Consider the following 17,494-nt stretch of genomic DNA (forward strand, 5'->3'; position numbering starts at 1 on the left):
ATCTGGTTTCATGTCAATGTGAAGCATAGCTGAATAATGGAAAGTGACCTTTGGGTTTTAAAAAATTCCGTTTCTAGATTTTGTATTCATTTTTCTATGTACAAGACATAAAACTACAAAGAACTTGGACTACATTGACAATTTTTTGTGACTAAGACCTATTTATTGTCAGAATGTTTTAATGCCAAGTCTTGGGATTTCAACTCTCAACTTACTCCCAATATCACTTTTAAAAAATTTGTAAATAATGAGGTTTTAGAAATAAGGGTGCCTCTTTCTCAAAAGTTCCTTTTTGTGTGACTGTTTCTAGAATTTCATAGATAAATAAAAACAATACAGTTTTCTTTGCTAAAGAGCTTACTTGTTAAACAGACCATCAAAGTAATGGCTACATCTTGCATGAGATACTGGTAATTTCCAAAGAGTTGTAGTTGCTGAAAAAGAAACAAAAGCAAATATAAATGTGGCATCTGCCATCGTAGCCTTTTTATTATTCCCTACACTCTTTTTAAGTCGTTAGGAGGCAGCTGTTACTTTTTTCCCCTCTTCAGGAAGAAAATGACTAACCTAAAATTATTAGCATCTCATTGTATAGAATGAGGCCAGACGACTATTTTCCCTGCATTTAACCTACTTCATATTAGCGACAAAAGTCAATTATTTGATAACCACCCTCCTATTGGGTGCATTAATTACCTGACAGCTGTAGTCTCAGCCTAGGCAGTTGAATTCTCAACATAAGATATTAAAGCCTGAATGTTCCCTCAGAAATGTTATACTTAAAATTTGAAGTGAAGGTGCAATTCATTCAACAGGCATTGCTCTCCGTCCTCACCCATGGTATGAGTTTACAACATAGGTCTCTTGGAGTCCATTCACTTTCACGAACTGAACAAAGGCTCCTACCCTAAGTAAGCCCATTGCAGAATTCAGTCTGGTACATCTGCATTTTTAAGGTTTGTGGTAGACAGAACTTCTTTCAAGTTCACATTATAGAGTTGAAGTATTTAGACATGAAAGTCCAATCATTACTCTCCAGGAAGTTGCCTTGCAATATCTCTTGCAGCCAGGTCTGTTTATCTGTTTCATATTTGTCGACGAAGCACTAAACTATAAACTGGTTCTGAGCACATTACAGACCAGATTTATGCACTTGGAAATTATTGCTGGCTTCTCAGAGAATGAATCCAAGTCCCAGAAGGTACCAGGTTAAGGTTTTTCTGCGACACTCTTATTTAGGTCTAGATCACTAGAATGAATGGCTGCAGAGTGGACTATGGTTTCTACCTCCATCCATGGAGGCTTTGGAAATGAATTTCTGCTTTCACATGTTTGAAAGGCTGCCATTGGTTCCTCAGTGTCCCTGTCAACCTCCAATTCTTCCTCTGTCTTCTTTACTTTTCTTTCTCCTATCCTTTCCTCTTCTTTTCACCTGAGAGTGGTAAAATTATATATTCAGAATGAGATGGAGCAGGAAGAAATTTCCAACCGCAGCTTTAGTTTTTCTTCTAGGAGAAGCTTTCATGGAACTATGGAGGGCTGTGAAAAATCAGCTTCCCAGAGGCAGGTTTTGGCCAAAGGCAAGACCTAATTTGTTCTTTTGGATGAAGAACTTGAATCCAGGTTTTCTGACTCCCAGTCCAGTTCTTGTTTCTTCCCACCAGGCTGCCTTTGAGCCCTCGGTGTGTGATCCTTGCAAGCAATAGCCCACTGGATGGTATAATCTTGTGGCCCTCTGATTCACTTCTCAAACCTCCCAGGAAAGCAATAGAATAATCCCTCCTGAAGTGTTCCTTGAGCCTGTTGGATCATTTTACTGTAGTACACGCTATCACTGGACTAATGAAGATTATTTTTAGCCTATACATAGTTCTTCCGTACAGCTAATTAATTTTTAAATGGCTATTTTCGTCATTTAATTTTGAGTCCTTTTTAGTTTCAAAGAATTTCTGATTCTTTACTAATGATATCCCTGACTGTTTAAATTCTAGGTACCTTCAGGAATAAGGGTCCATTGTGAAAGGTCTTTAGCATTCTAGTCCTTCAAAAGCAAATTCAACAGCTTCTCTTCCTTTTTATCTCTTCTTAGTCTTCTGTTGAAAATATTCCACAATTGGAGACTCATCCATTTCCTGCTGAATTATATTTAGGCTGCTTTGAAGCTCTCTTCATACTCCAAAAGAAGAAACAGGGGTTTGGAGAGGTCAAGAGTCTCAGGTTACCAAGAGAAAAACAACACACTAGAAAACTCATCTACATCTACTTATTTCTGGTTCCACATTTCATGCACAGTTATACTAGGTTCCTGAGTTTGCAGACACCAATTTTGAGAAATGTCATTTATTTATAAAACATTAAATCTTGTATAGGAGCTACACCCTGAATAATAAATTAGGGACATAAATGCAATTAGAACTGAGACAAAATGATTTTGGTTCATACCCAATAGAGCAGTAATGCACTGATAAACTGGATTATGCCATACATGGTCAAGTATTTAAATACTCCAAAGGATGAAACCAGAGCAGCTCGGCCTTCTCTGTTTAAAAAGAAATAAAAATAAAAATTGGTTATGTATGATAGATGTCTCCCAACTTCTTGTATATTTAAAACGAGTTATATTTTTAGTAGCCTGTTGACATACATTCACTTAATCATGAATTCATCCTCCTATTTATTTAACCACTCATTCATTCATTCTCTCCTTCAATCATTACCTTACTCATCGGTTCATTTACTCACTTTTATTTAGGGCTTATGAAGTACCAGCATTATGCTAAGAGTCATAGAGGATATAAAATGAATCAGGCACACTCCTCATTTTCAACAAGCTTTCAGTGAAGTGAGAAGATTACCATGTGTATTATAAACACAATACAACATTATGATAAGGTGTAAAATGTCAAGCATTGACTTGCTTGTGACTCATTACATCTTAACAATACATGCTTCCTGGGAATTGCATTGTGTGTGCTTTAGAGGTCCTTGGAGACATAAAGCTAAAGGATAGGTGCTTTGACATTTTAGAAAGTGTGAATATGACTCTAATATTTGAGATGAAATGGGTAACGTTGGCTTTGATATTGTGGGAAGACCCCAGGGTAATAATCTGAGTGGGCCATAAAGATCAAGAGATCAAGACGACAGTAAAAAATGCAGCTTGAAAAGTAGATATTGCTCCTTTAAAAAAATTCGGTCTTAGCTATTAATGCAGTAACAGGTTTTCTGAATGGTGGATTATGACAGGTTAAAAGAAAACAATGTGAGGTAGCAGCACGTGATGCGAGAGTGGGACCTCAGCAAACCAGCTCTCCTTCAGCCTCCTCTGGTCAGGACAGAAGCAATCCACGTGGGACGTGACCCACATCCACTTCATTTCTAGTCCCCAGTAACATGGACACCTGCTCTGCTCAAAGATGTGGTCAACAGAACAGGGACATGAAAAGAACAACCTAAAAGCGAAACTACTAACCACTTTATCTCAGGCAAAATGAGAAGGCAAGGGTGGGAGAGAGGCCAGGATACTTTGGGAAGATATTTTCTACCAAGCTGTGAGGTGCTGTCGTTTGTTTTCAACACCAAGGATGGAGCAGAAGACAAGCTGAGAAGGGGCAAGCATGTGAAGTATGGATCGTTTTCCCAAGTCTGATATAAACATTGTGATTTCATTGTTTTTTTCTGCAATCGTGCATAGTTCCAGGAAAATTAAGACAGCCAGATTCAAAGGAAAGTACAAGAAACTATTCTAAGTAAAGGATAAATGGGCCTCCAAAATTACTGCTATTCCTAATGATTGTGAATTTTAAGTAGCTCATGCATTTATCTACGCATTCTACAAACGTTCACTGAATGCTCTGATATACCCAGCATAGTGCTAGGCATAATGCTTGATACAAAAATCACTATGACGCAGTCTTTGCCCTAAAGGACCTGAACTATAGCAACAAGTAAATCATGTTTCAAAAGACAAAGATGAAAATCCATGGATTTAAACCTATGCATCTAAAACTGTATCTCATTGCGTCTCTGGAGTGCTTTCTCAGGAATAAGTATGCATCAAGGATAAAAAAAGGATAATGAACCTAACAGAGCTGAACCATATCTAATTTTTATGAGTCTATGAAATATAAAAGCAAGGAGTTTCTACCCTGGAGTCTTACTGAGCCATCTGCCACTGGAGAAAGTTTACATCATGACTTGTATTCCGTAACAATACACTGCACTCATAAATGCACTGGGCCACATGCATGAGGAGGAGCATCTGAAGTTCAAATGCCACTGCATGTTGAATGGATCAAGTAGGCACTTTGCACTACTATCCAGGAGCTCAAACTCCCTGCAAGGCCTCCACATCTGGTTCTCTAGCTTAACCACCACAATTCTCATCTGAGAAGTCTTCTAGCCCAGTTGCGCCAACTGGCCCCCGCATTCTCCAGTTACAACACTGTGTCTAAACATGGCTGCCGCATTTTCCCCACCTGGAATTCCTTCTCACCTCCTTTCTGTTTACATAAGTCTCACCCACTTTTCCAAGTTGCAACTCCCCTACAGAAACCTTCCCTCCTGGCTTGAGTTCTCACACTCAACTGCCAGAACATTTGCTGTATTGTTTGGACATTAATTTACTTCAAGCAAATTTATTGAGCACCTCCCATGCATCAGACATTGTATATATATAATTTTGTGTGTGTATGTGTGTGTATAAAACATGCCTGATGCAAGAGAGACACCCAATAAATAATGTATATATTTGCATGTATGTGTGTGTATATATGTTAATGTATGTATATATGTATATATGTAAAGGAGATATTTCTCCTTTAAAAAAATTTGGTCTTAGCTGTAACAGGTTTTCTGAATGGTGGATTATGACAGGTTAAAAGAAAACAACGTGAGGTAGCAGCACGTGATGCGAGAGTGGGACCTCAGCAAACCAGCTCTCCTTCAGCCTCCTCTGGTCAGGGCAGAAGCAATCCACATGGGATGTGACCCACATCCACTTCGTTTATATGTGTGTGTGTGTGTGTGTATATATATGTATATATGTATATGTATATATGTATACATATACATATATGTATGTATACATATATACACATACATGCATGTATACATACATACATGTATACACACATACATGCATGTATACATATACATACACGTCTATACATACATACATGTATACATACACGTATACATATATACACACATACATGTACACATACATACATGTATACATATATACACACATACATGTATACATACATATGTATACACACATACATGTATACATACATATGTATACATACATGTATACATACATATATAATATATACATATGTATACATACATACAAATATATGTATATATGTATTTATGTAAATATATGTAACATGTTACACATATACATACACATACACACACACACACACACACACACACAATTTTTGCTGGAATGTAAATTCTCCGGGGGCAAGACTCTCTCATTCTTTACATTTCCAAGCACACTTGTAAAGAGCTCCATGAGTTGTATTGACAAAGGAAAGCATAAAATAAGGCAAGGGTTCTGAGTACTATCATCGTGTAGTCACCATGACACAAACCAAGGTTAAGACACTAGAGATAGTAACCAAAGGGCTTAGAGATACTCTGCAAAATAAATCAGTAAAACATAATGCTTGTTTGGTTATGGGTGAAGAAGAGGAAGGAGTTAAATGCACTCTAAGGGTCTGAACCTCAATGGCAGACTCCAAGGAGTAAACTGTTCTTAGAAGCAAGGAAAGTGGGAGTTGGGAAGAGGAGCTGCTTTGGAGGCAGGGGAAGTGATCATGTTTGAGGGTGTGAAAGGACACACGTGCAGACACCCAGTGTTCAGGGTGTTGTGTAAAGCTGTCTTGCTGATATGCAGCCAACCAGGGGTGTGGAATTTTAGACCTGCTACCTTTAGGTCAGTGATTCCTGCCAGTGACCTGTTTATTCTGATGCACCAAAGGACATGCTGGGGAACTTCATGGCTGTCTTTTGTATGAATCTCAAAATCTGGCGATGGCTTTCAGATCACTGCCCATGAAAATGCCCAGAAATTATCCCTAAGTGCTATAGGAAACAACAGAGAAATCAGATTTATGAATAAAACATAAAACCGGGTGTTTTGTTCTTAACTACATTTAAAATATAAGTAGACATGAGATCAGAAATGAGAGTGGAGTGGACGTGAGGGAAGCATGCTGTGAAAATAAACGTCTCTTAACGCCTTCCTGTATTAGTCCATTTTCACATTGCCATAAAGATTACCACCTGAGACAGGGTAATTTATAAACAAAAGAGGTTTAATTGACTCACAATTCCACATGGCTGGGGAAGCCTCAGGAAACTTACAATGATGGCGAAGGTGAAGGAGAAGTGGGCACCTTCTTCACAAGACAAGAGAGAGAAAGCACGCAGGGGAAACTGCCACTTTAAAAATCATCACATCTCATGAGAACTCCCTCACTATCATGAGAACAGCATCGGGGAAACTGCCCCCGTGATCCAGTCACATCCCACCAGGCAACAGGTTGGGAACCGCAACTCCAGATCAGATTTGGGTGGGAACACAAAGCCAAACCATATCACGTCCCCTTCCCTGACACTGTCAATCAACTTTTATGTAAAAGATATTGGATATTTACTAATTTGCATTTTGGAGACATGTAATAGTATTTAGGGAAGCTATCTAATGAAGTATTTCCTTTCTGCTTCCTCATCCATCCAAAATTCCTGAGAGAAATATTACAGGAAGCATCCAACATACCAAATAGAAGAGAGAAAAAGCAAGAAATACAATTAGTTTTAAAACAGCAAGTCAAGCTTTCAACTGTTTACATGATACCCACCTATCCTTTAAGGCTCAGCAAAAGTCACTTTTCTGTGGCTTTTACCAGCACTCTTGAGTAACAGTAATGGCCCTCTTCATTAGTTCTCCAATAGCACTTCACCCATACCTCTGTTGTAGCATTTATCACTTTAGCTTGTAGTTGAATTCTGTCTGCAGAGCCAGACAATGGGCCCATTGATTATAGGGGTGGAAGAGGAAAAAATGACTTACCTGATGAGATGAGGCACACACTGGATGTTGGTTGTTTTAGAGGTAAAAGGGGATGCCACAGATGCTTCCTGCTCTGACAATGAAATGCCTGCATGAGCCACTTTCAAAGCCTGGAATGATAAGCCCATGTCTCACCCATGACTTTTCAGGTTAGGCTTTACCTCTTAAAACACCAAGAGGCTGTTCTTCACATCATAAAGGTATAACACTATACTCTTTCATCTTTGGGTCTCTGTTTATGCTGTCCCTCCACCTGGAGTGCCCTCTCTCCCCTGATCCACAAAGTCACTAACTAAACAATGACCCAGAGGTAGAAAAGTGGTGTGTGTACATGCATGCGTGTGTGCACGTGGGCATGTGCATACAAGGGCCCTGCCTGTGGGGAGTATAGATGTGAAAAGGAGATGGAAGCCCTCATTCAAAAAGTCAATTAAAAAGATGACAGAATTTGGATGGACGTTGGTTGGGGACCTTCACCATTTCAGTTCTTGTACCTGGTGGGAATCTTCATGAACAAAGGTGAAAGAATTCCTAGGCCGATCCTATAAGAATTGTGTGGGCATTAAATGAACTTTTATATATCTGTAGTTCCATAGAACTACAGGGTACCTGGCACCATGAGCCGTACATACTAGATTCAGGTTTAATAAATATTAGGACATTTTCTTCTTCCTTTTGATCTCTATTTCGTATCTCTATTATATACTTTAGGAACATCTACTTTATGTTAAGGTTAGTTTTATTCATGATTCTTTCTTCATCAGACAATGAACTCTTTAGGAGGCAGAGACTATGTCCCTTTTAGCATTTGATTTTTTGTTTTATTCTAAACTCCACATAATTAATGTGAGAGGATACGCATTCTAGATTTGAAAGAACAGACTAAAAATTAGCTTTTTCTCATGAAACATAAAGCAAAAAACATCTTAATAAATCTCTAGCTATAAACATAGTTTTCACAGAAATTTGGAAATAATATTTAAGAGAGAAATAAAACAAATACCAAGATCTTATATCTCTAAGAAGCTTTGGAAATACAAAGAAATCTTCCTCACTTCTTGTCCCATAAATCAGCTACTGAAATATTTCCTTAAGTACATAATCTTGAAGGTAGACTATTTGTTTCCTTCACGTCTTTAAAACTCAGAATATAAAACATTCACTGCCCTTCTACTGCATATGAAAAATAATTTGCTGAGAATCATTTTATTTAGCTTTTTCTACAGCATAAAATAACTAGTTTGGTCTAGGATTTTACTGAGTGAAAGAGTTCTGGGTGAAGCAAACTTTTAAAAACTAACCAGAGAATGAAAGTTTGGCAGGAATAAATATAATTTACATATAATTCAAAACTTTAATCATCAGTTTCAAACTTTGTTTCATTGAGTCTTTATCAGTTGTGTGACCTTGGGAGGGGGGAAGAAATCACCTGCCGGAGAAATCATTTCATTACTGATAACAGGAAAGATTTAAAGCAGATAGACTTGTAAAGTTCCATCTTTGGAACCTGAAATATGGGAGTCTAAGTAGCATTCCTTTGTATTTATTATTCTAGGAGTTTCCAGAAAGCATCGGAAGTGTCTCATCTCCCTTTACTCCCCTCCGCTTCCAACCCACACACTCAGGTAGAGGTGGATATAAACAGCAAAATAATCAAATGGTTGCTGGTGGAAGGATGAAGAGACAAACCCCAGGAGAGCCTGAGGTCCTCCAGAGGGATATTAGTGGGCGGCTTGTCTGAGCAAAAGCCATTTCTACTCACCCCACAATCGTTAGCTCCATCTCCACACATGCCCACATAATAACTGCGGGAGACAGGAGAAGAAGGATTAGTAGGTGAGAAAAATGAACAGTTCACTTGAATATTTTCCATCATAACTAAGTCACATGTGATTTGTGTGTATGTGTGTGTCCCCTGAACACACCTGAAATCAGGCTGAAGAAAAATGGTTTGGAGAGACATATTCCCAGAGGGAAAAGGCCGTTGCATTATTTAAGTTGTTTCAATCAATCACATTGAAAAGGTAGCGATATAACCAAGGACATTGGCAAAACAGTGATCGCACACTTTAAAAGAAGTCCTGCTTGATGATACGCACCAAGGCCAAGCTTAAGAGTATGCAGTCATGAGCAGAGCACTTCCCACACAACCTAATGCAGAGATCATAACCCAGTCCAGCTGCGTTTTAGTCACTGACTGTTGCTGAGCATTTACAGTTCAGATATTAGGATGAGAAATTTCAAAAACAGTTTAATAGATATAACTAGAGACATATATTCATATTTTTGATGCATGTCAGGGTGAAAATAAGATATGTTTTCCATCTATATCAGTTTGGTGTGTAAGCACAATACAAATAGAAGAGTAAAAATTAATACGGCTGCCAAAGAAAAGGAGTTTCAGATGTAAGACACTGCCTGCCTTCTATTATAAGTTATACATTATAAGTATTGATAAATGACAATATTCTTAAAGACTTTGCTGCATTTTTCTAAAAACAGAGTTATAAAATCAATAAGGAGAAAAAATAAAGTTTTGTTAGAATTTCATTATTATTAGTTAATGCATAAGAAAGAACCACTTTTATAGGTCAAAAATAGTTAATTAAATGTGGCCAGGCGCAGTGGCTCACACCTGTAATCCCAGCACTTTGGAAGGCTGAGGCGGGTGGATCTTGAGGTCAGGAGTTCGAGACCAGCCTAGCCAACACAGTGAAACCCCATCTCTACTAAAGATAGAAAAAATTAGCTGGGCATGGTGGTGCGCTCCTGTAATCCCAGCTACTTGGGAGGCTGAGGCAGGAGGATTGCTTGAACCTTGGAAGTGGAGGCTGCAGTGAGCCGATATTGCACTGTTGCACTCCAGCCTGGGCAACAAAGTGAGACTCTGTCTCAAAAAAAAAAAAAAAAAAAAGTCAAATGTAGGCATACCGCTATGGTTCAATCCGATACTGGGTTGTGTAGATGAAAATAATCATGCTATATATGTTCATGTCATGACTACCCACAATTGTTGAAAAATGGCTCCTTTTTTCAGGCTTAAAGCACACATTTAGTCTCTATATCACATCAAGAATCTTATCATCTTCTAGTATTCCCTGAATTCAGAAAGAGAATGCAGACAGCCTTACGCACATTGCCAATGACAAAGGCATGAGGAGGAAGATTGGGATGTTGAGAAGACAGCTCATTCTGAGACAGTGTATATCTTCCTGAATTCATTTTTTAAGGGGCATATGGCTTTTCAAAATTAGGCATTTTAGTTGGCAAAATTTCTCAGGCATTTGAAAAAGGTAAAATTACTTTCTTCAGCAATATCATGTAATGATCATGTGAATGAAATAGTCATTTAGTCACTGGTTACTTAGCCAGCCTCAGGCATTCTGGAAGTTAATAGGCAGTTTTTAAGACTTCCCTATGAATGCTTGGGTAACAAAATCTAACAGTAAAAGGGTGTCTCCTGATTTCACCAACAACTCACCAGCCATCATCTAAAGATTCACTACCCTATGTTCCTTTTCACTTCCTAGACTCTGCAGCCCCAAACTGTTACATTCCCAGCAAGCAACAGGTAGATCTGGTCTCAAGAAGTACCATTTCGCTATAATGTAACTTGGTCATCTTTATTTTTGAAGGGGGTAATAAAGGACTTTCTCTTGACTTTCCCTACTGGGGCCAGATAAAGGGAAAATGCTATTTCACCTCTTGCTAAGAGGACCAGAAATTATTCACATATCTTCTAATGGACCAACCTAAAATAATTCCAGGGTACAACTCACCTACTTCCCCATTTTTCTGATTCTAAGCTATACAACCTGCCCCACTATTTCTGCTACATCTAAGCACGGGAGGATTCTCTAAGATATATGCCTTATGGACCACAGAACAAATGCTCTCTGGAATAGGCAACTTCTAAATGGCCTTCAGTGATCCCCAGCTCCCGGCATCCATGCTCTGTGTAATCCACTCCCCTGGAAGTGGGCTGGATCTAGTGACTTGTTCCTAAGGAAGGGAATACAGCAAAGGTGATGAGACTGGTATATAAAAAACAGCAACATTGTCTTGTGTGCTGTCTCTGTCTCTGGTTCTTCTTGCTTGCTTACTCTTTTAGAAGTCAACTGTCACACTGTGAGCTTCCTTATGAAATGGCCCCTGTCACAAGGAACTGAGGTTGGCTTCTGTCCACTAGCCAGTGAAAAACTGAGGTTCAGTCCAACCGCTCATGAGTCACTGAGCATTCAACAACATGTGAGTGAGGCTGGTGAGAGATTTTTTTTCCCCACTCAAGGCAGTGCTTGAGTGGGGAATATACCAATATACCAATATACCAATAGTGTATAACTGTTCCCTTTTCTCTGCAATCTTGCCAACATTTGTTATTGACTGTAGTCATGGCCAACACCTGGTTACATCTCTGAGAGAGATCCTGAGCCAGAAGACTCAGCTAAGCCACACCTGAATTTTTTTTAATCCCCTTTTTTTTAACTTTTATTTTAGGTTTGGAGAACATGTGCAGATTTGTTATACGAGGGAACTCATGTCACGGAGGTTTGTTTTACAGATTATTTCATCACCCAGGAATTAAGCCCAGTACCCAGTAGTTACTTTTTCTGCTCCTCTCCCTCCTCCCACCCTCTGCTCTCAAGTAGACCCCAATATCTGTGTTTTTCTTCTTTGTGTCCATGTGTTCTCATCATTTAGCTTCCACTTATAAGTGAGAACACATAGTATTTGATTTTCTGTTCCTGCGTTAGTTTGCTAAGGATGATAGCCTCCATTTCCATCTGTGTTCCTGCAGAAGTCATAATCTCATTCTTTTTTATAGCTGCACTGTATTCCATGGTGCGTATGTACCACATTTTCTTTATCCAATCTGTCATTGCTGGGCATTTAGGTTGCTTCTATGTCTTTGCTATTGTGAATAGTGCTGCAATGAACAGTCACATGCATGTGTCTTTATGGTAGAATGATTTATATTCCTCTAGGTGTATACCCAGCATTGGGATTGCTGGTTCAAATGGTAGTTCTGTTTTAGCTCTTTGAGGAATTGTCATACTGCTTTCTACAATGGCTGAACTAATTTACACTCCCACCAATAGTGTATAAGTGTTCCCTTTTCTCTGCAATCTTGCCAACACTTGTTATTTTTGACTTTTTAATAATAGTCATTCTGACTCACACCTGAATTGTTGACCCATAGGTAGCAATAGTTAATGAGGATACTGTTCTTTGATGCCATGACACCTACTTTAATTTCTGAAATTCTTCAATAAGGCTTGATTTCTGCCCAGGAGACATTCTTGCAAAAACTGTTCCATTCACCAGAATCTAAAAAGAAAAAACAACCATTGCAATATGATTGGGAAGAAGAAAACTTTTAAAAATAAAAGAACAGCCCTGAAAAATCACTCCTGGTTATTAATTTAATACAGAATTGGATGATATGTCATTAGACCAATACCAGGAAGGGAAATAAGGAGATTTAACACTTTAATATTGAAATTTCACTTAAAGTCTTCCATCACAACTCCATTACTTTTTTTCCCAGACCATTTTTCCAAGATGGGGTGACCACTAATCAATAATACTACAGTAACTAAGAAGCAGAAGAGCATATGGAATAAAAATGCTTGAGGAAACACAGTTCTTTCCTGATAGACACCATCTCCATAATCATAGCATAGACAGAGGAAAGGCTGGAAGCTGAGAAACAAGGCTCTATTCTCAGCTGTGCCAGCTAGCTGTGCACACCTTAGACAAGCAGATTAACCTCTCTGAGTCTCAGCTTTCCCTGAACTGAACTAAGAGCTTTCTAGAAGCCTTTGGGGTCTGGATTCTGTGGTCTTTGACTGCTAGGGTGACAGAATTTTCATGACACTGCTAAAAGATAGTTGCTGCCCTCCCCTTGTGCTCCATTAATCTCCCGCACGTTGACAGTGCAACCCTGCACAGCACTATTTTAAAACAGGACACACAGAGGACGAGATAACAAATGACTCTGAAAATAAACCATGGGGCTTTTGTTTCCTCTTGCTGTAATTTAAGAATCCAGACAGGAAGGGGAATAGAGCTTAGCCTGACATGAGCTGGTCAGTTTCAGAGAGAAGCTGGCCCTCAAAACAAGCAGCGTGTTTGGAACTCTGCCATTCCCCTGGGTGGGGAGGGAAAGAAGGAGGAAGGCTGAACTGGCCACAGGGGTGAGAGAAGGTACTAGAACTCAAACTCTGAATGGGAGGTCGTGGGTCTGCCTGGGACCGAGAAGGCATAAAAAGGGCCAGAAAACTTTTTCAGGAGCAGTACTCCTTTGGGGGTGTTTACTCTCTAACTGTGAGGCAACCTCAGTGATCATTGTTTTCAATACTCTCCTCCTGCTTTCACCTCGCTAATTTGGGGAGCAAAACAAACCACTTCATTTCTTCAGTACTTACTTTTGGAAGCAAACTGTTGAAATGCTGAAATATCACTTGGTATGATTTCCCACTCATTGCAAAATGGTAACAGCTTCCTCTTTCCCCACGAGGGGTTGAACTGTTTCCAGTGTGCATGTAGGTTTCCTAAAATCAAAAGGGCATAATTTCTACATTGACTCCTAAGGAGTGTCTCTGCTTTCCTATGCATTATTGAAGGAAGAGTTTTCATGTTGCCTAACAGTGTGAAGGTCAGCAACAAAATAATGTGTAACTTGCCTACAGCACTTCTACCCATAGGAAAAAACACTCAAAACATTCCCCCCAAGATTATGTAAACATATGATACTTGGACAGTATGGTACTCTGGATCCTGTCTTGGGAGATAATATGTATGATGTCAGTCTACTGAAGAAATGTAACTATTCTTAGGTCCCAATTAGTTATTACAAGAATAGGAAAATTCTTCCCTCTTCTTCCTTCTCCTCCTCATGCAACCTTATGTTTTCTAAGATCTCTTACCATTCACTTATTCCAAAATCATCCTCATTGTCTTCACTGTAAAGTAGGCACTCTTTCTTCAGTGCCTAACTCCTTTTAGGACCTAGCCTCTGACCTTTGTTATGACCCCACCTCAACAGGTAACTCTTTCTATCATGGTTCCCAGATTCTCCTCCATACTCTCCATCCCACTGCAGGAGTAATCCTTTTCCGAAACCCTTTCCCTCCTACGTTTCACCTGTCAAGGTGTTTCTCTGGCTTGGTTCTAGCCCTACCTGGTTCCCAGTTAGGGAGAAAGCATCTGATGAAAGCCTGTGCATTCATTATATCAATAATTAATCATGGTTTTTCATGCAACATTCCTCAGAGAGACTTCCATTTGTGTTTAGGACTCTAAATTCAAATATTGCAGGAGGTGAGAAAAATTTATTCATCAGATGACTTCATCTCAGGGAAAGCATTGTATTTGAAAGAAAAAAAATTGCTGTGCTGAATTGGGAGGCAAGATGACACACCCCTCCCTTTCTATCTCCTATTGCAAAATAACCAACAAAAGACATGTTCTAAAGCATCCCTCCTGAGACAAGGGCAGGAATTCCTTTTGCTTGCACTGGGAATGTGGGGAGAGGAAGTATGGTGGAGGCACCCAGAGAGGAGGAAGGCCTGAAACTGTGATACAACTTCTCCTGGTGGGGACTAAAATTTCAGCAGAGGCATTAAATTCGTGAATGAGTAGTGTGAGTGGACTGTTAGTTAAAATTCACAAAGGACCTGGGTTACAGCATGCAGTGAAATTCAGGCAGCATGCACCGATGTAGAAGCAAGTAGGTTCACAAGGAAATAAGCACCAGAAATCTGCTGAGAGCAGAGGGAGAGCTGTCATCTTTCACAGCCCATGCAATTAGAGGTTGAAGCAAGTTAACCCACCTCTTACAGCTGTGCAGTTTGTGTGCTGCACAAAGACTCCTGACTGCACAAAGGCCCACTCTATACTTAACAATTTGAAAGGCTGGTCAGCCTGGAGGAAGGCAGCATTTTTGTAATTCATCACCTGGAGGGCTGTATCTTTGAATTCACACAAAAGCATGGGTGTTACCTTTAGTGATGGAATGTAAGGCTACAGCCCACTGTCGTCATATGAAAAAGCTATTCTGTCACAAGAGCATAGGGAGCTTTCTATCTAGAGGAGCCCAGCCTCTGTTAGCTTCATGTCATAGGTATAGTACGATCTAAATGCCCATGGATCCGTGTGGAATCAAATAGGCCTAAGTCTGCTTTCCTGCTCTGCAACTCACCAGTTTTTGTATTGGGCAATCTTACTGCTCTGAGCCTCAGTTTTCTCATCTGTAAAAATTAATGGTTTGCCCAATTGCATAGGGTTATTTTAATGACCAAGTGGAAAATATGAGTATAAATCAGTAGTTCTCAGCCATGACTGCACACTGGAATCGCTGGGAAAAGCACCTGATGCCAGCTCCTACCCCAGGGGTTCTGATTTAATTGGTGCAGCCTGCACTGGAAGCTTAGAAACTCCCCCAGGTGATTTTCCTAGGCAACCAGAGCTGGCAGAAATGCTTTGCAAACTGTCAAACTCTGGACAGATGTGAGGGATTATTACTGAGATGACTCCTGGAGTTGAGAGAAGGCTGAGCAGTGCCAGGATTGTATTCCATCAGTCTAGGCCCACGGAGGGGCCTTCTAACATTTGCTCACTTTCTTCCCAGGTCCAGTCTCTTGGTTCTCCACCAGCTGCCAAGTCACAGAGGCAGGAACAAATTCTTCTGGTTCATTGGCTTCAACAATGATCACTTGGCTGCCTGGAGGGATCATTTCAGAATTCTTTGCAACAGTAATGGCCGTTTGAAGGTTATCACCTAGAAGACAAAGAAACTTTGCTTGCTGTATGTACAAACCTCCCCTCAGCAACAAGAACTGAGGTCTCCATTTTCCACTCTGCTTGGTGTTCTTTGAGGGCATTTACTGCTTTCTGCCTTATTTTATCTTCCTCTCCGCTGTAGACTGCCCCTAGTGGGCAAACACTATGTTCCCATCTCCCTCTTCATATTCTGCATCATATCCTGTCCATGTGTATTTCAAAACATGTGTGAATTAATAAAGAAATACTTAAGCATTTATGACTAATCCTCAGAAGACAGACAACTCTTAGTGGAGAATATAGCATGATCTCAGCCTGATAGCATAAAACCATCCACGGGATCTGGAAACCAACTAAGCAAAGAACACACAGGGTCAGGCTATGCTTGGGTTTGACGATCATACACCATGCCTGGCCCTACTGCCCTAGAGGACCATCAACCAGAGACTCAATCCTCTATGCAGAGGGATCACTGGGTTTCTTGATGAGAACACACCCATTCTTGCTCATTTACTGTGAGCCTTGGGGCACTGCACAGATCCTGGCTAGGAGTGGTAGTTATTAGACAAAGAGGATGAGATATGGTCCCTACCTCCAAAGCTTCTGGTCCTATCAGGGAAGCTGCACATGTTTTCAGGTAAGGGACTACGGGGTAACAAATTCGACAACAGAACATTTTTCCCTGTCTCTGACACATGAACTCACTCAGCTCACACATCTTGTTCTTATGCCTGGGATATAATCAACTTGCCAGGCCCCTAGAAACAAATACATACCTGTAATCATCACAGTCCTGATACGGGCCTCACTCAGTTCCTTCAAGACCGGTTTGGTTTCTTTTTTCAAGCGATTCTCCATGATAAGAAGTCCCAGAAATGTTAACTCTGACTCCACTTTTTCTCTTTGTATTCAGGAGAAAATCAATATTAAAGTATATCTATGTAGGCTCAATAGTTCAATTTATTTCTTCTTTTAAAAATTTCTTTATAAGTTTTATTAATGCAATACAGGCACATTTTAAAAACCAAAATGAACTTAAAAGCTTATAATGAAAACCAATAGTCTGTGTCTCCACACCACCTCACCCCTCTCCTTCCTAGAGGCAACCCCTTCTAAATCTGTTTTTTCCAGTTTCCAACTTTATTTTTAAGAACAATGTGCTTATCTTCCAACTCTTCTGTTGGTTTTTAAATATGTTAATCAAATATACTTTATTTTTTAATTTCTCAGAGCTTTGTCTTTTTTGAGCTTGCAATCGTTTCAGTTTATGTGGCGTTTATTAAGGGCATTCTGCATACATACAAGACACGATAGTAGTAGTTGAATACAGTGTCATTCATCTTAGTCTCCATCTGTCGCCTTGAATAATATTTACTGGCATCAGACGGGGCTCTGAAGTTTTCATAATTTGAAAGTGATGGCTTACAGTCCAGCTGGGTTGCATTAGTTATGTAGGAACGTTCCTCTGAAATGGAATGATTCTTGGGTGGCTTTTTAAAAAGTAAATTTGGGGGCCAAGAACTTTTTGATCTTTGTTCATTTTGCTGTGCACCATGGTGTTAAGATTACAGGGAGATAGATTTGAACAATATGCATACAGCTGTGAAGCCATTACCATAATCA

At 39.7% G+C, this 17,494-nt stretch overlaps 1 protein-coding gene across 1 annotated transcript in view; it reads right to left on the reverse strand.

Moving 5' to 3' along the window:
- The window catches only part of ATP13A5 (ATPase 13A5), a 103,872-nt gene that overhangs the window by 24,201 nt on the left and 62,177 nt on the right, over positions 1-17,494 (reverse strand). The window contains exons 18-25 of the mRNA XM_054482593.2: positions 16,648-16,772; positions 15,709-15,869; positions 13,516-13,641; positions 12,336-12,415; positions 8,850-8,892; positions 7,088-7,197; positions 2,443-2,539; positions 362-434 (exon numbers count right to left, since the gene is read on the reverse strand). Coding sequence (XP_054338568.1) covers positions 362-434; positions 2,443-2,539; positions 7,088-7,197; positions 8,850-8,892; positions 12,336-12,415; positions 13,516-13,641; positions 15,709-15,869; positions 16,648-16,772 — 815 coding nt within the window. The remainder of the gene's footprint in view (positions 1-361; positions 435-2,442; positions 2,540-7,087; positions 7,198-8,849; positions 8,893-12,335; positions 12,416-13,515; positions 13,642-15,708; positions 15,870-16,647; positions 16,773-17,494) is intronic.

Source organism: Pongo pygmaeus, chromosome 2, assembly GCF_028885625.2.
Source record: "Pongo pygmaeus isolate AG05252 chromosome 2, NHGRI_mPonPyg2-v2.0_pri, whole genome shotgun sequence".
NCBI classification, from domain to species: Eukaryota; Metazoa; Chordata; class Mammalia; order Primates; family Hominidae; genus Pongo; species Pongo pygmaeus.